Source organism: Bos indicus x Bos taurus, chromosome 15 (genome assembly GCF_003369695.1).
Source record: "Bos indicus x Bos taurus breed Angus x Brahman F1 hybrid chromosome 15, Bos_hybrid_MaternalHap_v2.0, whole genome shotgun sequence".
NCBI lineage: Eukaryota > Metazoa > Chordata > Mammalia > Artiodactyla > Bovidae > Bos > Bos indicus x Bos taurus.
Window position 1 is genome coordinate 47,799,138 of NC_040090.1, and position 19,361 is coordinate 47,818,498.

At 39.5% G+C, this 19,361-nt stretch overlaps 1 protein-coding gene across 23 annotated transcripts in view; it reads right to left on the reverse strand.

Annotated features, from left to right (window-relative positions):
• Positions 1–19,361, reverse strand: part of SOX6 (SRY-box 6) — a 723,815-nt gene that overhangs the window by 68,795 nt on the left and 635,659 nt on the right. For all 23 annotated transcript variants that reach the window (XM_027563370.1, XM_027563368.1, XM_027563367.1 and 20 more), the window contains one exon: positions 18,456–18,643. In XM_027563370.1, coding sequence (XP_027419171.1) covers positions 18,456–18,643 — 188 coding nt within the window. The remainder of the gene's footprint in view (positions 1–18,455; positions 18,644–19,361) is intronic.

A 19,361-nucleotide genomic window follows, 5' to 3' on the forward strand; every position in this document is an offset into this window, starting at 1 on the left:
CATGCCCTTGTCCAGGGGCTCTTCCTGAAGCCCCAGTGGTCAGAGACTGCACCTTAACTGCAGTAGACTGCTATAAGATTGGGAGATAAGACATGAAAGAGACAGGGAGGAAGGATGGGAAGGAGAGAAGGGAAATGAGAAAGAAGAGGGCGGGAATCAGGCAGGGGAGAGAGATGGAGAGATGGGATAAGGAGGAGGTTAGGGAAAAGAAAGGAAGGGACAGAAATAGACTCTCATACATATAAGGAGGCAGAGGCAGACAAGTACAGACTGTGGGAAACTGATCAACCTCCAAAATAGAAGACAAGAGAAAGCAGCAATGAGGCAGAGTAACTGGGACAGAAAAACAAGACCTCAAAACTCTGCTAACTATGGTCTAGTAAGAAGCAACTCTCCTGCAAGGTGAATTTCCTCTGTCTGAGCAAGACCAGACACACAAAAGCACAGACAGACACAGATGAAAATAAATTTTTACCAGAAGAGTAACTATTTCTCCCAAAGTTTGGTCTAGAGCCACAAGCAAGCAATCAATGAATAATGACTGAGAATTTCAGGCTCAGTGTTAGGGAGACAATGATGAGTAAGGTATGGGCTCTTCCTTCAAGTTACCAATAAAAGTAACTTCACAGTGTGGTGTGGTGGGAAGGATAGAATTAATAAGGAGAAGAGCTGGTAAGTTCTTCATGATTCTCAGTAGGTTTTATTTTTTGTTTTTTAACCTGCAATGGAGGATGACAATAATCTCTACCTCATAAATGAGAACTTCCATATAAAAGTATTTACCATCTATAAATGCCTATAAATTAATGTTAATTATTTCAAGTTTTATTTTGTATGTACAATCCTATACCACCCTGAGTTTTCTCCCACTGAGAGAAGAATCACTTAGCATTTGCTCCTATAGTATTTTTATGTATGTAGTATATACATAATACTATATACTATACTATTACTATATACTATACTATAAAAGTATATAGTATTTTTATGTAACAAACAGGTTGACTTTCTGCAAGCTTATTTATACAGAGAAATACACTCAATTTACCTCAGTTACCACTACCATCATTAGTATTCATGCCCTATCTTACCTCGTCTCTCATATGCACACACACACACACACACACACACACACACACACACACACACTGTGCTACATTTCTTAGCCAAGCATTCAAGACTTCAAGCATCTGAACCCCACCCACCTCTAACTCAGAACCCGCTTCTCTCCTGAGTTAACTGTCCACCAGCCATTGTTCCCCTCATGAGGAGGCCCATGCTCCACCCAGATTCATTCTAGGAGCCCACTTGCTGGTCACTCTTCTCTGCACACTCTGCCCATCCTGTCTTTTCTTTAGGCATTTTAAGTCTCTCCCGTTCCACAGAACCTCTCTTCCACCTCAGTCATTGATGGGCAGGGCCTCCTTGATTTTCATGAGCTTAATCACCCTTGCAATTCCTTTCACTTATTTGGCACTTGGACCCCACACTGTCAGGGACCCTCTTATGTATCTGTCCTGCCTCTTGAGTCAGATTATATTTTCCTTTCAAGGCAAAAAGGACTAGTAAATATTTCCCTGAATCCCAAGCATCTACCATAAGCTACACACATTGATGGTGAGCATTTCCAGTCTAATGTCTTGTTCTGTCACATGGTTCCAAGCAACAATAACGAAGCCAGGATAATATTTATCTGCATCAACCGTACTTCATATACAGTCTCTTATTTAACCTTCCCTACAATCTTATATGGTACATTCATCACTTTCACCTTCCAAAGGAGTACACAAAGGCACAGAAAAATAACAGGCCCCAGGTGACCCAACTATTATAGATGTGGTTTTGAAGTGAGACGATCACCAATCAGTCTGTGAAGCTGAGTTTTGGACCTGGATATGACTAATTTCAAAGAGCCCTGTTCCTTCTTTGATTACCAGTATTCCGCCTAGACCTGGGGAAATAGTTTTACAATATTCAAATTAATGGTCTGGAATAAGAAATATTAAACTTGTTGCCAACCTCCCTTTTAGGAGTGTCATTAAAATTGGAGAATTCATCATAGAAAGTTTTTGGTAAGCTGACGTGATTTTTAAAGGAGTTCACTAAGATGCTTCTTTAGAGAAAATGCTTGCTTTCTTGTCCCCATTTTACCAATGGAAAAACTGACATTAATTTTAATATTAATATTTTAATATCAACATGGACAAAAAGATCCCACACCTATGGTTCCTCTTTTCATAAAATTTACCTTGATCCTCAACATGGGGAGCAGCCAGTGTTAGAGTGATCTTCTTCCCTGAAACCCACAGGAGACTCTTGGCAGCCCAGAGAGTGCCGGGAACTACAGCCACCGGGCAGTGGCTGTGCAAGACAGCCTTTGTGTTATTTCAGAGCAATACTGTTGACCTCATTTACAAAAAGATGTAATGGGCAAATCAGGGTTGCACCAAAAATAAAAGTAAGTACTTCTATCCACAGTGGGAACTGGATCTAAGCTAAAAGTGAACGTCTGCAGAGTACTCCCAACAGTTCATTTTGACCACCAGACTTAGGACAATGCTGAGAGGGAAACAGTGATGGGGAGAACGCATACAGTACATCTATGTGCAGAGTTTTCATATATATTCCCCATACCCAGTTCTACACCTACAAGCTGAGAATGAGAATCATCAAGTATGTCAATACCTAACTCCATAAAGAAAAGAGGTAGGACACATATGCAGAGACTTACGCAAGCAGGCAGACATACACTGATATACAGACACCTACACATAATACAGACTCACACAGATTCAAAGAAAGACTCAGACGGAGACACACAGACATATCTGCAGACACACAAGCTCAGGCAGACACACAGACACAATGAGATACTGACAAACGCACAGGCATACTTAGGGATGCGCACAGTCAAATGGACACACAACAGACAGCTGGCTACTCCCACAAGACAGACTCAAGGACAGAAACACATGTACACACACACGAGTGCACGCACACAGGCAGCAGGCATACCTAACACAGACTTAGAGACACAAAGCTACGCATAGGGATGAGAGACTCACATAGATAGAGAGGCAGACTAATACACAGATTTACACTCACAATGAGAAAGACACACATAACTGTTCACAGGGATGCACACGCATACGGCACACATTCACTCACACACACATTCACTCACATGCACACACACTCACGTACAACCATAGCTAATGTGCAGTCTCTGAACTGTGGTCAGGACTCATCAGAACAGTTGGGCAGAGGTTGGTGTTAGAGAGGAAGGTGAAGTCTGTCCGCTACTGCAGAAGAATGTGAAATTTGAAATCAGCAACTTGGAAGAGTTTCAACTTTGATACTAACTGTGCAAACGCAAGCAAATGATTGGAGCTCTGAACTGCATCCTCATCTGTAGAAGAATGATAAAAATTCTACCTCTAAGGATGAATGTTGGGATTAAGCGTGATAATAAGGTGAAAAAAATGCTGTTCAAATAATTTAAAAGACTGATATTTCGGTGGTGGATTATTATCATCACCTTCCTAAAACTGCAAAGAAAGCTTCTAGGAAGAGAAACAGGAAAAGCCTTATCCAACTCATCCACTGTATCCACTGCTACAAAAGCTTGAGCAGGTCTTAAAAATTTTTTGAGCTCTAAAAACATAAACTTCTACATCAAATATAAGCACAGAAAATTCTATTACCAGTATCAACTTAAACTAGCTAATATGAATGCCTACTGTGTGCCACTCATGCCTGAAAATTAAAATGTTCTATTTAATCAAATACTCTGATTAGTCAAGTTATCATACATAACTTAACGTCATATTTGGCACCTCTATTTGCAAGGATTATAGTGCAACAGTATAAGCAGGACTAAGACTGAATTTAGCACTTTGAGCCTTATAGTGTTTCAGAGCCACCACCACAAACATTTTAGGAGCATGTGAAGCTCAGCCTAGGATCTGGAAAGGACACAGCACTGAGGGCCAGGGACATGAGGTCTGGTCACAGTCTCACTCATGCCTTGCTGTTGGATTTGGGCAAATCACGTAACTTCTTCCCATTGCAGTTTCCTCGTCTATAAAATACAGGGCTGTGCTAAATGATCTCAAAGGGCTCTTTTGGCTCCAATTCAATTTTCTAATAGTGTGATAGACTGAAGAAATGCTGGCTAATTGGGTTTCTGTTGAGAGAATGCTGAATATACTAGTTTTTACCATACTTCTATAAAAAATGAAAACATGTGTAACTTTATATATCTGAGAGGAAAAGATTTATTATCATTGGACCAGATAAAACACAGTCAACTCATTGTCATGATGAGTATTATATAAGAATATAAATAGGTAAAAGGATCTTTCTGGGGTCCCCGGAAATTCAAGAACAGAACAGACATTAGATCCCTAATTCCTAGGACAAAGGTCCCTGAAGATAACCTCCAGGATGCCTGAAGCCAACATCTGTGAAATGGGAAGCCTGAGTCTGGAGAAAGTTCACATGGTTTTAAACAGAGCACCTCCCTCCCAGCTCAGGGAAACGCAGATGGATCCAGTTCCCCAAAGGCAAGCAGATAACAAAATAATACAGTATGTTTTCAAGAAGTAGCTTAGGTCCCTCCAAGAGTCTAAAAATGTGAATCTAGATAGATTTTTTTGTTGTTGTTAGACTTAGGAGACAGCTTGTATTGTCTTGAGGAGCTTTGTGAAAATTTAGGAAAATAGTTTAGAACCTGTTCAGTCTTTCCAAGGCTGTGTTTTAAAATGAATCCACTTTAAATGTTCATGTTTTACTAGGTTTTTAAATATATGATTTGTCATTTAAATGGTCTAAGCCTTACCTTTAAAGACTTCTCGGCAATCAACTGACTTGAAACCCAATATTTTGTTCCACTTGAGAATCATAGTTATATATATTTTTCTTTAATGTGCATTTTTAAAAATAACTGAAACATTTCTGACAACATGTGTTTTGAATTTTCTGCAACTCAGACATTTTAAAATTGTTTAGTACATTGAATGGATCCTAAAGGCTATCTAGGTGGTGCTGATCTACTTTGGAATCTAAGGATTCTTTAGGAATATTTAATGAGTTTTCTGATGTGGGGTGACACACTTCATGCTAAATTTGTAACATTTCCTTCCTCTGAATATTGGTGGTCTTTTTACTAGAAAAGTCCTGCTTCTATGACACTAGGATGAGCTCTGAGCTCAAGAAGACAGAAGAATCTAAGGCAGATTTAAATAAATTTCAAATGGAGATCTACTTATAGGAATGCTCTCAGAAAACATACAAAAAAGAAGTAATGGATCTTTTAAAGGCATGGTCCAGGACACTCAGCTTATAGACTTTTGATTAATTTCTCAACAACCAGTGAAACTATCATTAGTCACATTTGAAGACACTGAGGCTCAGAGAGGCTACAGAGCTAGTAAGCAATAGAATCAGAATCTGAAATCCAGCTCAGTCCAACTCCAAAACACATATTCTTTCTCTTTTTCGCATTTCTCTAAAGGTCTCTCTCATTCTTTCTTTAAGCTACCATGATATTCTTCTAAAAATGTAGCTCAGATTAAATGTGCTGCATCCACAAGCACTTTTAACGGTTCATGATTATCTTTAAAGATAAACCTGAACTAACCATGGCAATGATCTGTTTCAGCCTGCCTTCCGATCATGTCAGACACTGGATGAGGCCTGACACATGGATTATTTTATTGAATCTTCTCAACAACTCCTTTTGCTTAGAAACTATGAATTTCCTCATCTCTTATGTGTAGAAACCAGGGCAGTATAACTGCATATCTTTTGTTCTTATCTACAACCTTAATCTTAAAGATGGGAAAGATAGGAAAGAAGGGAAGATGGTAAGAAGAGACAAGGGGAAGGGGAGGGAGACAGGGAAAGAGGGAGGAAGGGAGGAAATATTTATTAAATACCTAACACATATATAACAGAGAAGGCGATGGCACCCCACTCCAGTACTCTTGCCTGGAAAATCCCATGGACAGAGGAGCCTGGTAGGCTGCAGTCCATGGGGTTGCGAAGAGTCGGACACAACTGAGGGACTTCACTTTCACTTTTCACTTTCATGCTTTGGAGAAGGAAATGGCAACCCACTCCAGTGTTCTTGCCTGGAGAATCCCAGGGACGGGGGAGCCTGGTGGGCTGCTGTCTATAGGGTCGCACAGAGTCGGACATGACTGAAGCGACTTAATAGCAGCAGCAGCAACACATATATAAGGTATTTGCTAGGAGACTGAATATTGTATCATTTATTAATCAAGTCCTAACATTTTTACAGTTGAGAAAAGTGAAATTCTGAGATATAGCAATTTAGTAAGCCAGGATTGAACCCTGGTTACCTTTCTACTACACAAGTCCAACACTGTGCTTTGTAAATAGTAAGTACATAAAACGAAATGGAATTGGAAAAAAGTGTGTCCAAGGGATAAAGAACACAGTGTCAGTCACAACGCTCAAATGAAGGCAAAGAAAGCTAGGTAAAAATGAATGAATCTAAAAGATAAATGACAAGGTCTGTTAAGAAACAGCCTGCAAAATTACTGTAGTTCTCAAACATTCTTGAGTATGTCTCAAGCTTTTATGAGGACCTATTAGAGAATACCCATGTTTCGTCTAAGAAACTGCTGTACTTATATAGTAGAAATACTGGGGATCTTGTAACATATTTTTCTTTTTTGTTTGGTTATCAAGATGTTCACAGTCAAGTCTGTGGTGCATCTCTAACAATTATGTAAATATGCATGACAAGAATTTTTGTGCACTTACCTTATCCCAGCTTTATCTATTTACCTTATTTTACTATACTTAACTTTTCTTTCCCACTATCTCCTCCCTATTTAGTTTTTATCTTGTTTTATTATATGTCTTACTGCAAACCACCCAAAATTGTTTTTGCATTAAGATAAGTTATAAATACAAGCAATAGAATTTTATTAACTTTTTGCTCCTTAATTCAGATAGAATAAAACCAGTAGTCATATCTAACTGTATACAATGTTTGATTAGTGAAGGCTATTCTTAAAGTTAAGGGCAATACACTTAAAACATACACTATACATACATATAGTCCATAATCTAGAATAATATGTATTCAAAGTATTCTCCTGGCAGTCTCAAACACCTTTTTAGAGGGTCCACTAGACCAAAACTAGTTTTATAATAACACTAAGACATTATTTGTCCTTTTCATTCCTACTCTTTCATGACTGTTCAATGGAATTTCTCTGAAATTACACAGCCTTGTGATAAAGCAACAGATTGAATACAGAAGCAGAAATAAGAATCAAGCTGTCTACTATTAAGCCAGACATTAGAGACATTTTCAAAAAGCTAAAACAAAGCCATCTTCCAAGTTTTTATTTTGAAGAATATGCTTAGGACTAAAAATGTTGTTTACATTAACATCTAATGGGTTTATTGTGATTTTTAAATGAATAAATATTTTAATTTTTCAGTTTAAATATCATATGATAAACGTGTGTGTATGTGTGTAAAGGAATCCTAGGACTGAAAAAGTTGAGAATAGCTTATCTAGAAAGATTAAGAGAGTAGATCTAGAAGAATTAAGGGTTAGAAAGTACATAGGAGAGTGGGAGGTTAGGTCTATACAATCGTTATTATTGGCAAATTTGTTTCAAACTTCCAAAACTTCCAAACAACTCTTTATGCACAGTTAACTGTGATGTGTCAAATTTTAACCCTTTCAGTGGGAGATCCTTTAACTGGACATGACCTTTTGATTTAAAATATTTCTTTTAAACAAAAGTCTTATATTTTTTCCTTTCCCCACTCCAACCCTAAGAAGTATCTTGAACCTTTTAAACCTAGATAAATTCTCACCGTCCTTTCCATTTAACCTGTAGAGAAGAAAAGAGCCAAGCAAGTTTGTTGTTGTTTTTTATGAATTGGGTCTTAAACTAGTAGCTAGGCAACCAATCAAGTAGCCCTGACAACAGAAATAAAAGGAACTTAATGATAACATTCAGCCAGGAGTCTATATCCAGCACTGCTTAGCCGTTCAATGTTACTGCTTCAAATGTAAAATCTAACACTAGTAAAAGTTACATTTTTTTTCTAATTTATGGCAATTTTGGTCTGTGCATGCTGTTTTAGAAAAACACTATCACAACTATAAATATAGTTAGTTACTCCTTTCAAAGAAATGTGCAGGAAGCGTATATATCTAAGTAGATTTCTTTGTCTCATGATTTTAGCATTCACTTCATTAAAATTGATGTTTGAAACTCAGATGTATGTCTTGTTTTAGATTTTAACTAAAATTGCCCTGTCAGTCTCACAGAGCTGTGGGGAACAAATGAGAGAGAGAGAGAGAGAGAGAGACAGAGAGAGGTAAGGAAGAAACAAAGTGATGCAGAGCTGGTGTTAGGTCCCTAATCTGCAAAACAAGGACAGCATTATCTATATCTCTGAATTTGGAAAGGTTCTAGAGAGATAAGACATGTGATAATATTTCTGAAACGGAAACACTACTAAAACGCTTTTTGTCACAATGTTAAAAGTAGTATATAATTTTTTTTAAAACCAACTTTTGCTCTGCTTTGCAAAAGAGGATGTTATAATTAGAATCTGTCCCCTTCCTGTAAAATCTCTAATATGCCCACAACACTTCTAATTCAAGTTATCAATATTTTGGGAATGAGTTGACATTGGAAAAAGCACAACTGAACATGTTAGTCAACTGCTCATAAAAATTACCATCGTGATTAATCAATGCTATACGCTCCTTGAAAACAACAAAACCTCACTAGTCTGTGTGCTATATAAGAAACTCATTCATTCCAAACACACTTTGCTAAATAATTTGCTCACAGTTCCCTTACACTTATTGTTGTACGGCTACATTGATCATCTGTCTGAACTTATCCTGTCATGCAACAATGACTATCTGAATCAACTGTGTAAATAACAAGGAGCTGTGGCAACTGACAACGTGGAGCAGAAGACATACAGTATGTTTTTCATTTCCAATAAAAGAGGGCAGTATTACATCAGTGTAATGCTGACATACTGTTCTGATGTTTTTGCAAAGTATGGGTACGAAGCAAGAATCTACACTTGTGAATAAGTGAACAATTGTGTTTTTTAACAAAAAGGAACAGGTTTACAATGTACCTTAGTGACTGGGCTGTTTTTCTATTTACTTGATTGAAAAAATATCATTTTGGCATGAGAAATGCATATAGTTATCGACAATCAGGTTAAGTATTCTCAAAAATCATGGATTGAAATTTTGGTTTTCTGGAAATTATTAAAGTATATATTAAATTAATAGGAACAAAAGTCCCTAGCACACTGATATTATAAAATTTGAACATTATCATGTTGGCTATGAGCAGATCCTATAGCAAGTAACTAGAGTATTCAAGTTACTTTAATAATGAAAAAGAAAAATGCATATCTTGAGTTTGTAAGAAGGTGCCTGTTAGCTTCTAACTAACCTTCTACTCTATCTTAAGAAATTTTGGCTTCACAGAGCAGTAGGTTAATCCATTCACCTTTGGAGAGTCTCAAAGAGTGAAAATTTAATAAAATTAACAACAGGTTTGACAACCTGTCTGAGGTCTTACAGTGAAAAAGGACCTAATAGTAACAGAGCATCTCTCGTGTCAGATATGTGCTCTATGTATATCTTCCCTCAAAACAAGCCTTCAAGGAAAGGATAATTATCTCTATTTTATAGGTATATTCATTGAGACCCACAGAGGTTAAGTAACTTACTAAAATAACACAGAAAACCACACAGGCTGCTTCCAAGATTAATCCTAGAAACTGACACTCCAAAGCCCATGCTCTTTCCAATACACCGTGCGCTCTCTAATTCTATTACTGCTTCTGGACTAGCCACCTCTTCTGTTTCTTTGTCTATACTAGCATCAATAAATCTTCTGCTTTCTGACTGATATCTTTCCAGAGCCAGAACCAGTGGACATCATTGTGGGGAAGAATGCTTTATTGAAATAGAAGATGAAACATATACAGAAAGCAGGGGGCTCAATGCCTTTCTGCTTCACTGTTTTTGTTATTTTTACCCTGTCTTATTCCACCAAAGGTTTTAGATTGCAAATGTAAAAAGTACTTTGGTAAGCAATAGCTTAAATATCTTATAGAAAATAAGTAAGCAAATCTGGTACTTTTCTGAAAATAGAAATATCATTGATGAAGAACTAGGAAAGCTGAGATTTAATTCCTGCTGTGACACAAATTCACTATGTGACCAAGCATAAGTCATGTTCTTTCTTTAGGTCTCAGTCTTCCTGTCTGTGAATTGAAGGTATTGGACCAGATCAAATGTTATATTCCCTTCAGTTCTTTCATTCTATAGTTTTAATCCCACCAATATACTTCAGAGGCAGACAGAGTGTGATAATAGTGTTCATGGTAGCTCATTTTGACATGCAATGAGGTCAAGAATTTTTCTTAAGAGATTCTCAGAAGATGAAGGGAACAGCAGTTCAGGCCACATGTGTATGGATGTGCAATCAGCCTATTTAGGGTAACTCTGATCAACAGGTAATCAATCTACTGGCTCTTGAAGGTATTAAGATAACCAAAATAACCAGATATCTAAGTTACATCATACCTATGTAGGAATGTACTCTAACCAACCACTGAGTCAGCATTCAAACACTAGGGAAGTCAGAAAAGTTACGAAATGCACTTTTTAACACTAAGAAAGCCCACCCTACCTTGCCTCTCTTCTAGCCAGATGTCCTTAGCTTAGCTGGCAACCCACTCCAGTGTTCTTGCCTGGAGAATCCCAGGGACGGGGGAGCTGCCGTCTCTGGGGTCACACAGAGTCAGACATGACTGAAGCGACTTAGCAGCAGCAAGGACATTTAGAAGCAGCCTATCTAAAATCCTGCAGTGTATTGTCATGACTAAAATACTCTCTATCTGAGAAATGTCAAAACAACGAAATTCAGTAAGAAGTTCACCTATAATATGATCAAACTGCCCTGGCACTGTCATAGGTTGTTCTTGCTGCAGAAAGTTAAAACCCAGGGAATAAACTTAGACTTCTGCTGGCAAGACATTCCTGATCCATGCACAGCAGCTATTTTGAAATGATGGAGCATGAAAGCTCCTAAGGTGCCGTCACAGTCTATTGTCCCTAAAATCTATATATTTAACAGACCCTAAATATCCTGTGACACAGTCAACCAGAACAACTCCATTGGTGCCGTTCTGGTTGATCAAGTTAACAGTGTTTCATTTCAAAGTGTCAATATAGGAGTTTACCCAGTAAAGTGAAATATATCATAGGTCAACATGTATTCATATGGACATATATGTAATTCTGTTTGTATTATAAGGGTTTCCCAGATGGCTCAGTGGTAAAGAATCTGCCTGCCAATGCAAGAGACATGCATTCAATCTCTGGGTCAGGAAGATCCCCTGGGGAAGGAAATGGCAACTCATGCCAGTATTTTGCCTGGAAAATTCCATGGACAGAGGAGCCTGGTGGTCTACAGTCCATGGGGTTGCAAAGAGTCAGACAGGACTGAGCAACTAACACTCACTTTCAGGACTTCCCTGGTGGCTCAGCAGTAAAAGAATCTGCCTCAATGCAGGAGACTGAGGTTCAATCTCTGGTTGGAAAGATGCCCTGGAGAAGGAAATGGCAACCCATTCCACTATTCTTTCCTGGGAAATCCCATAGACAGAGGACCCTGGTGGGCTGCAGTCCATGTGGTCACAAAAAAGTCAGACATGACTTAGCGACTAAACAACAAAAACAACAAACCCCTGTGTCTGTGAAGTAAATGTTCCCCTCAGTTATGAAATACACAAAACATGTTCTATATACATCTAATGTTAGTAAACATCACAAAAACAACTCTGCGAAGGAAACTGTGATGTACTGCCCAGATTCCCCTTCAGGACTGATTTGTTTCCTCACCTGTAGGGAATGTTTTGCTCACCCTCAGCTGTTGGCCCTCTTCAGCATCGCCTCAGCTAGAGTCACACCTCACCCAAGATTAAGTCCCTTTCCCAGGGCAGCCCTCATCTAATGACTGGTTCACACAAAGGTATGAAAGCTCACTCCTTCCATCCAACTTGAGACAATTCTGAATGGACATGGCAGCCTCAAAGCTTCATATGAGGTTGACTAAGGCCTTGGATGAGACTGCATCACAGTCCGATTCTGCTTTCATCCTTTCCCTTCCACAGGTGGCGATCAGAAAGAGGACCCCCTACCCCCATAAACCTGCTTGCTAATCTCTGTCTCAGGCTTCCCGGTGGCTCATCAGTAAGGAATCCACCTGTGATGCAGAAGACGCAGGAGACCTGGGTTCAATCCCTGGGTGGGGAAGATCCCCTGGAGGAGGGCCTGGCAACCCACTCCAGTATTCTTGCCTGGAGAGTCCCCAAGGACAGAGAAGCCTGGCAGGTTCCAGCTATAGGGCTGCAAAGAGTCAGACACAACTGAAGTGACTGAGCATGTATCAGCACACACTCTTCATCTCACAGTCTGCTTCTCAGGGAACTCAAATCTGTGACACACTCATTTTTAAACAATGTCCAGATACGAGTGTGATACTACTGCTACTGCTGCTAAGTCATTTCAGTCAAGTCCGACTCTGTGCGACCCCATAGACGGCAGCCCACCAGGCTCCCCCGTCCCTGGGATTCTCCAGGCAAGAACACTGAAGTGGGTTGCCATTTCCTTGTCCAATGCATGAAAGTGAAAAGTGAAAGTGAAGTCGCTCAGTCATGTCCGACTCTTTGCGACCCCATGGACTGCAGCCTACCAGGCTCCTCTGTCCATGGGATTTTCCAGGCAAGAGTACTGGAGTGGGGTGCCATTGCCTTCTCCATGAGTGTGATGAGGCATGCTTTATAAATTACAAGGTGTTGTGATAGAAATACTGAACAATTCTCTAAAACTGTACTATGGTTTACAAGAATAAAGTCATAAATCTAATTTATGAATCTTTACACTTAAGGAAATCGAGATAATTCCAAAGATGATGATTTTGAAGAGAGTTAAACTGACTTTGTCACAATCTATTTTACTAATCTTATTGTACATTATATATTTATCTTATTTGATCTCAGAAGAAAATATGATTCTCAGAAGAAAAAGTAGTGTTGTGTGAAACCTCATAAAATTAAGATGGATATTTTGATTATAAGAGAGCCAAATCTACCATCACAGGAGTCCTTTAATATCATTCTTAATTAACTCTTCTGCAGGTAATGAACCTAACAAGAATAGATACTGGGTCTAGAAACTAGTCAAAGCCTGTGCTTAGTTGCTCAGTCGTGTCCAACTCTTTGAGACCCCATGGACTGTAGCCTACCAGGCTTCTCTGTCGATGGGGATTCTCCAGGCAAGAATGCTGGAGTGGGTTGCCATACCCTCCTCCAGGGGATCTTCCCAACCCAGGGATTGAACCCAGGTCTCCTGCATTGTAGGCAGATTCTTTACCGTCTGAGCCACCAGGGAAGCCAGACAAAGCCTACAACAAATATACATTCAAAACAGTGACATTATTTGCGAGAGAGAGAATGTAAAGGAGAACCTGTGAACACAACAGCCTTGAATATAATGGACTTTTCCAGCAACCCGAATTCAACCCCTATAAGGTCATCTACTGAGACAACAACTCTCTTCAACTGAGAAACAAGGGTTTTCTGATTCTGTAGAAGCCATTTTGCCACTTATCTCCAGGAGCTCAATTACATTGTGTGACATATTTTAGGACAAGTTGAGATTTATTAATTTTCAATCTTAACCTAATCTCTTGTCTCTCACTGGTGGCTTCCAACACAAAATAAGGTGTTATTATTTCAGAGGCTCAGACTTCTTTCCTCTATATGAATTAAGAAAAGTCAATGAGAAATACTTAAAATTAACCCAGAGTATTTGAAGTTAGTAGAGTCTTAAGCTTGAACTTGAATCGATGATATAAATTCAACAATATAGGGTCATTGTGTCAGACAAAGAGAGTCACTGCTGGAAGGAAGGGATGTCCAGTGCCAATTTACTATTTAGGTTTAGTGCAAACATTTCAGGATGTTGCTATTCTAAGCCTACTTAATGTGACAGAGGGGCTTCACTGAAAGGCAGAGTTGCTGTAACAATACTGAATTTATTTCTTATTTCCCCCGCAACCTAAATGATGTACACACATCTGTTTTAAATATTCTCTATGTTAATATTCCAAACAAAAATTCTAGTTTTTCATTAGAAATATTTTTCAAAGAAATATCTTATTCATAACATTAATCAAAAGCAAATGATTCTCTATAATTTAAAAACAAATGTGATTATTGAAAGGGCTTCCCATGTGGCTCAGTAGCAAAAGAACCCACCTGCCAATGCAGGAGGCACAGGAGACACAGGTTCAATACCTGGGGCAGGAAGATCCCCTGGAGGGGGAAATGGTAACCCACTCCAGTATTTTTGCAGGGATAATCAATCCCACAGACAGAGGAAGGCTACAGTCCATGGGGTCACAAAGAGTGGGACATGACTGAGCTTGACTAAGCACACACATGTAATTATTTAAATAACTTGTTTTTTTGTGGAATAAAATTTCTGAAATGTATTAATTCTAAATATATTTATTTAGCCCAGTGATATTTCAACTAGGGGTAATTTTGTCCTCCCTACCCCAAAAGGGGACATTTAGCAATGTCTAGAGACATTTCTGGTCATCACAAAAGGAGGGGTGCTGCTGGCACCTAATGAGTAGAGGCCAGATTAGCCACCCATGACAAAGAATTCTCCAGCCAAAAATGTCAATAATGCTGAGGCATCAGCATTATTATGACATTATGAAATTATGACATTATGAAACCATGATCTAACTTAATAAATCTGAAGTTTCCATAGCTTTGTGTATCAACTCAGTTAGAAAGGAGTTTAACTATGTAAGTTGGTCAATATGCCATCATCTGAAACATTTAACTCTGCTTTCTTCTGCTGACCCTTCCATCATTGTTATGAGGAACTCATATCTGTGGCAAAATAGCTCATTTGTTCTATATATTCAAAGATCACCCATAAGGTAGCCTAAAAGGTATGGGAAACATAAGAAAGTACCCACTCTGTACCTGAGGCTTTGCTAGGTATATTCATATATATTTTATTCTATTGTAACCCAGATTACTACCCTCACATTACAGATGAAGAACTTTAGATCCAGAGAAGTTATTCAACTTACCAAATATCACATAGCTGGCAAGTGACAACTCAGGGCCTACCACTCCAAGTGAGAATATATACCTTTAAACTCATTAATACTTCCCACATATGCAAAGAAAACTTGTGAATCACCAACGGTAGTTAATGCGGTGAGAAGGGTAATTAGCTATTGACCATACCACTGTATTATTAGACATTTTAGTAACCATATATCACTTTCATTTGAAAACCAATACAGTTTAAAAGACTTAGATAAATCACTGACATCCTTCTCATACTAATTTTAGGATTCACCCTTGACAAAATTGTAAAGTAGGAGATGTTCTCTGCTGCATGTATCCATTCTCTTGCTTTTACCCCAATTTCTACTCAGTAGCCCTGTGTCTCCTGAGAAACATGTATGCAGGTCAAGAAGCAATAGTTAGAACCAGACATGTAATAATGGACTGGTTCAAAATTGGGAAAGGAGTATGACAAGGCTCCATATTGTCACACTGTTTATTTAACTTATATACAGAGTACATCATGTAAAATGCCAGGCTGGATGAATCACAAGCTGGAATCAAGATTGCTGGGAGAAATATCAATAGCCTCAGATAGGCAGATGATACCACTCTACTGCCAGAAAGTGAAGAGGAACTAAAGAGCCTCTTGATGAGGGTGAAAGAGAGTGAAAAAGCTGACTTAAAACAACATTCAGAAAGCTAAGATCATGGCATCTAGTCCCATCACTTCATGATAAATAAACGGGGAAAAAGTGGAAGCAGTGACAGATCTTATTTTCTTGGGCTCCAAAATTACTGTAGATGGTGACTGCAGCCATGAAATTAAAAGATGCTTGCTCCTTGGAAGAAAAGCTATGACAAACCTAGACAGTGTATTAAAGAGCAGAGGCAACACTCTGCTGACAAAGGTCCATATAGTCAAAGCTATGATTTTTCCAATAGTCATGTACAGATGTGACAGTTAGACCATGAAGAAGGCTAAGCACTGAAGAATTGATGCCTTCAAACTGTGGTGCTGGAGAAGACTCTTGAGAGTCCCCTGGACAGCAAGGAGTTCAAACCAGTCAATCCTAAAAGAGGGTTTCCCTTGTAGCTCAGTTGGTAAAGACTCTGCCTGCAATGCAGGAGACCTGAGTTCAATTCCTGGGTTGGGAAGATCCCCTAGAGAAGGAAATGGCAATCCACTCCAGTATTCTTGCCTAGAGAATCCCATAGACAGAGGAGCCTAGCAGGCCATAGTCCATGGGGTCGCAAGAGTCAGACATGACTTAGCGACTAAGCTATGACAAATCCTAAAGGAAATCAACCCTAAATTTTCATTGAAAGAACTGATGATAAAGCTGAAGCTCCAGTACTTTGGCCACCTGACGTAAAGGGCTGACTCAGCGGAAAAGACCCTGGTGCTGGGAAAGGTTGAGGGCAGGAGGAGAAGGGGGAGACAGAGGATGAGATTGTTGGATGGCATCATTAACACAACAGATATAATATAATGGATATGAATATAACCAGACATAGAATATAGAGCAAACATGGAGTTTGAGCAACATGGAGGTGGTGCAAACTCCAAAAAAAGTATGCTCAAACTCCAGGAGATAGTGAAGGAGAGGGAAGGCTGGCATGCTGCAGTCCATGGGTTCGCAAAGAGTTAGACACAACTTAGTGACAGAACAACAATCCCTATGCATAGCAGGTCCCAAGTGTATAAAAGCTTATGGCTTATCCAGCACCAAAAGGCCCACCATTCCCCCAGATAGTTTCTCTCCTACTTTATGTGACTGCTAAGTCACTTCAGTCGTGTCCGACTCTGTGTGACCCCATAGACGGCAGCCCACCAGGCTCCCCCGTCCCTGGGATTCTCCAGGCAAGAACACTGGAGTGGGTTGCCATTTCCTTCCCCAATGCATGTAAGTGAAAATTGAAAGTGAAGTCGCTCAGTCGTGTCCGACTCTTCGCGACCCCATTTTCAGGCAAGAGTACTGGAGTGGGTGCCATTGCCTTCTCCGACTTTATGTGAACTTCTTGCTAAAAGGATCAATCAAAGTAGGGGAGGGGGAGTTAATTCATTATTAATTTAATGTATTAAATTAATATATTTATGTAATCTATTTTTCTATCTGTAGGAAACTGGGTCTTTGCAGATATAATCAAGTTAAAGTCACACTGGATTAGGGTGGACCCTAAATTCAATAAGTGATGTTCTTCTTAAGAAGAGGAAGATTTGGAGACATGGGGACATACACAGAGGGAAGACAGCCATGTGAAGAGGGAGGCAGGAATTCTCATCAGATTCAGAGTGAAATACACATAGTCCTTCCAAGGCCTACAGGTCTACCACACTCTGCCCCAGGCAGAGACTTCTCTTTAGGTCTCACTGCTCTGCCTTTCCTCCAGTTGCTCTTGCTAAATTGGCCTCCTTGTTGCTGGTCCTACACTCTAAGGGCCTCTAAGCCTATTGTTCCCACTGCCTGGATGCTCTTCCTGTGGCCTGCACAGGGCTTCCTTCACTCTCTCTATTACACAACACCTCCTCAGAGTCCTTACCAGCCTACCTAAAGGAACAATCCTGTGACTCTGTATTTCCTTAACTTGCTTCTATTTCCCTCATGGCAATGATTCACCTCCTCCTGTTACCAACATTATTCATTATGTATTTGTTTATTTTCTTCTTCATCTGTGTTCCCCTATCAGAATGTAAGCTCTATGAGAACAGAGATTTTTGTCTCATTTGTTCACTGTTGTATCTCCAGTGCCTAGAACAGTGTCTATTACACACTAAGCACTTGATAAATAATCTGATGAATCAAAAAAATAAATGAATGCATTTTATAAGTTTCTCTGTTTTCTGTTTTGCTCAGGCTGACAGAAAACTTAGTAATAAATTCAATGATGAGTCATAATAATATATTAGCCTTCATTGAGTATATATGCTTTTATAAAATATTCTGGTAGTCTGTAACCTCATATACCCCCTTTATTATAAGATATTTCTAAACCTTTTGGAATAGGACAGAAAAACACCAATGGCAGGAGTTTGGGTGTTTCGTTGGGTACCTGAGAGGCAACCCACACTAAGAGGGAAAAGGTATATTTGTTAATCAGCAGCAATGCTTAAACATAATGCAAGACAGTCCTCAAGCTAGAAGCCTGAATCTTTGGCTGCAGGTTGATGCTTTGGAGCCTGGAAAGAGCCAGATAAAAATGAGTCAATGGGTCTAGCAGAGCCAGTGAAGGAGGGAAGCAAGTTTTACCTTTTCATTCCTACAGTTGTTCAGCCCCATATTATTCAGGGTGGACAGTTTCCCATCAACACCATGTGGCTGTTGCTGTTGCTGCTCCCGCTGGATCTGTTCTCGCATCTTCCGAGCTTCCTGAATAGCTTTCATCACTGTATCCTGATCCCCAAACAGGGCAGGAGAGTTGAGACTGGACAGGATATCTGCATACACAGGATGTATTATTAGAGGGTCGTAAGGTTAGGCACTTAAAAAATACTGCTACTGTCCACTCCCCTGTAGAACACCACATTCTCTGAGCAAGGAAGGGGCTCGTTCGCTGTTAAGAAAAATGCAATAGACCACAGAAATTCAGGGTAACTGAGTTGTGCTGGGTTTTTTGTTTTTAGTTCTTGGAGGATGCCCTAGCATTTCAGTTTATCTGGGCTCTGTTAACCCGCTTCCTCACAAGTGAAGGTTCCTAGATTCCTATATATGTACACACACACACACACCCCTTTTCTGGTTATATTTAACAATTAGTGGGAGAGTAGTTGGGATGAAAGTGGTAGGAAGGAGCACAGAGACATCTGTGCAGGCTGTCTATTATATTTAGTGTGCTAATGCAGGAAAGCTGTTTCTGACCCAGCCAAAAAAAAAATCTGTGAGGCTATACACATCCTGTAGCGATATCTGTATCTGTGTGTTCACACGTCCACTGCAGGAGAGAGGGGGTGGGAAGGAATACACCACACTCTCTGTTCCCCAGTCACTGGCTGGTTAATGAAGCATTCCACTCATGCTGCCTCAGTTACTTACCAAGAGAATGACAACCCATTTCCTACCCACAACCTGAACACCCACTGCTCTCAGTTCCCTGTCTTCTTGACAGTGAGGCTGAATGTGTGGGAATGGAATTTATATAAGGATAAAGCTTAAAAT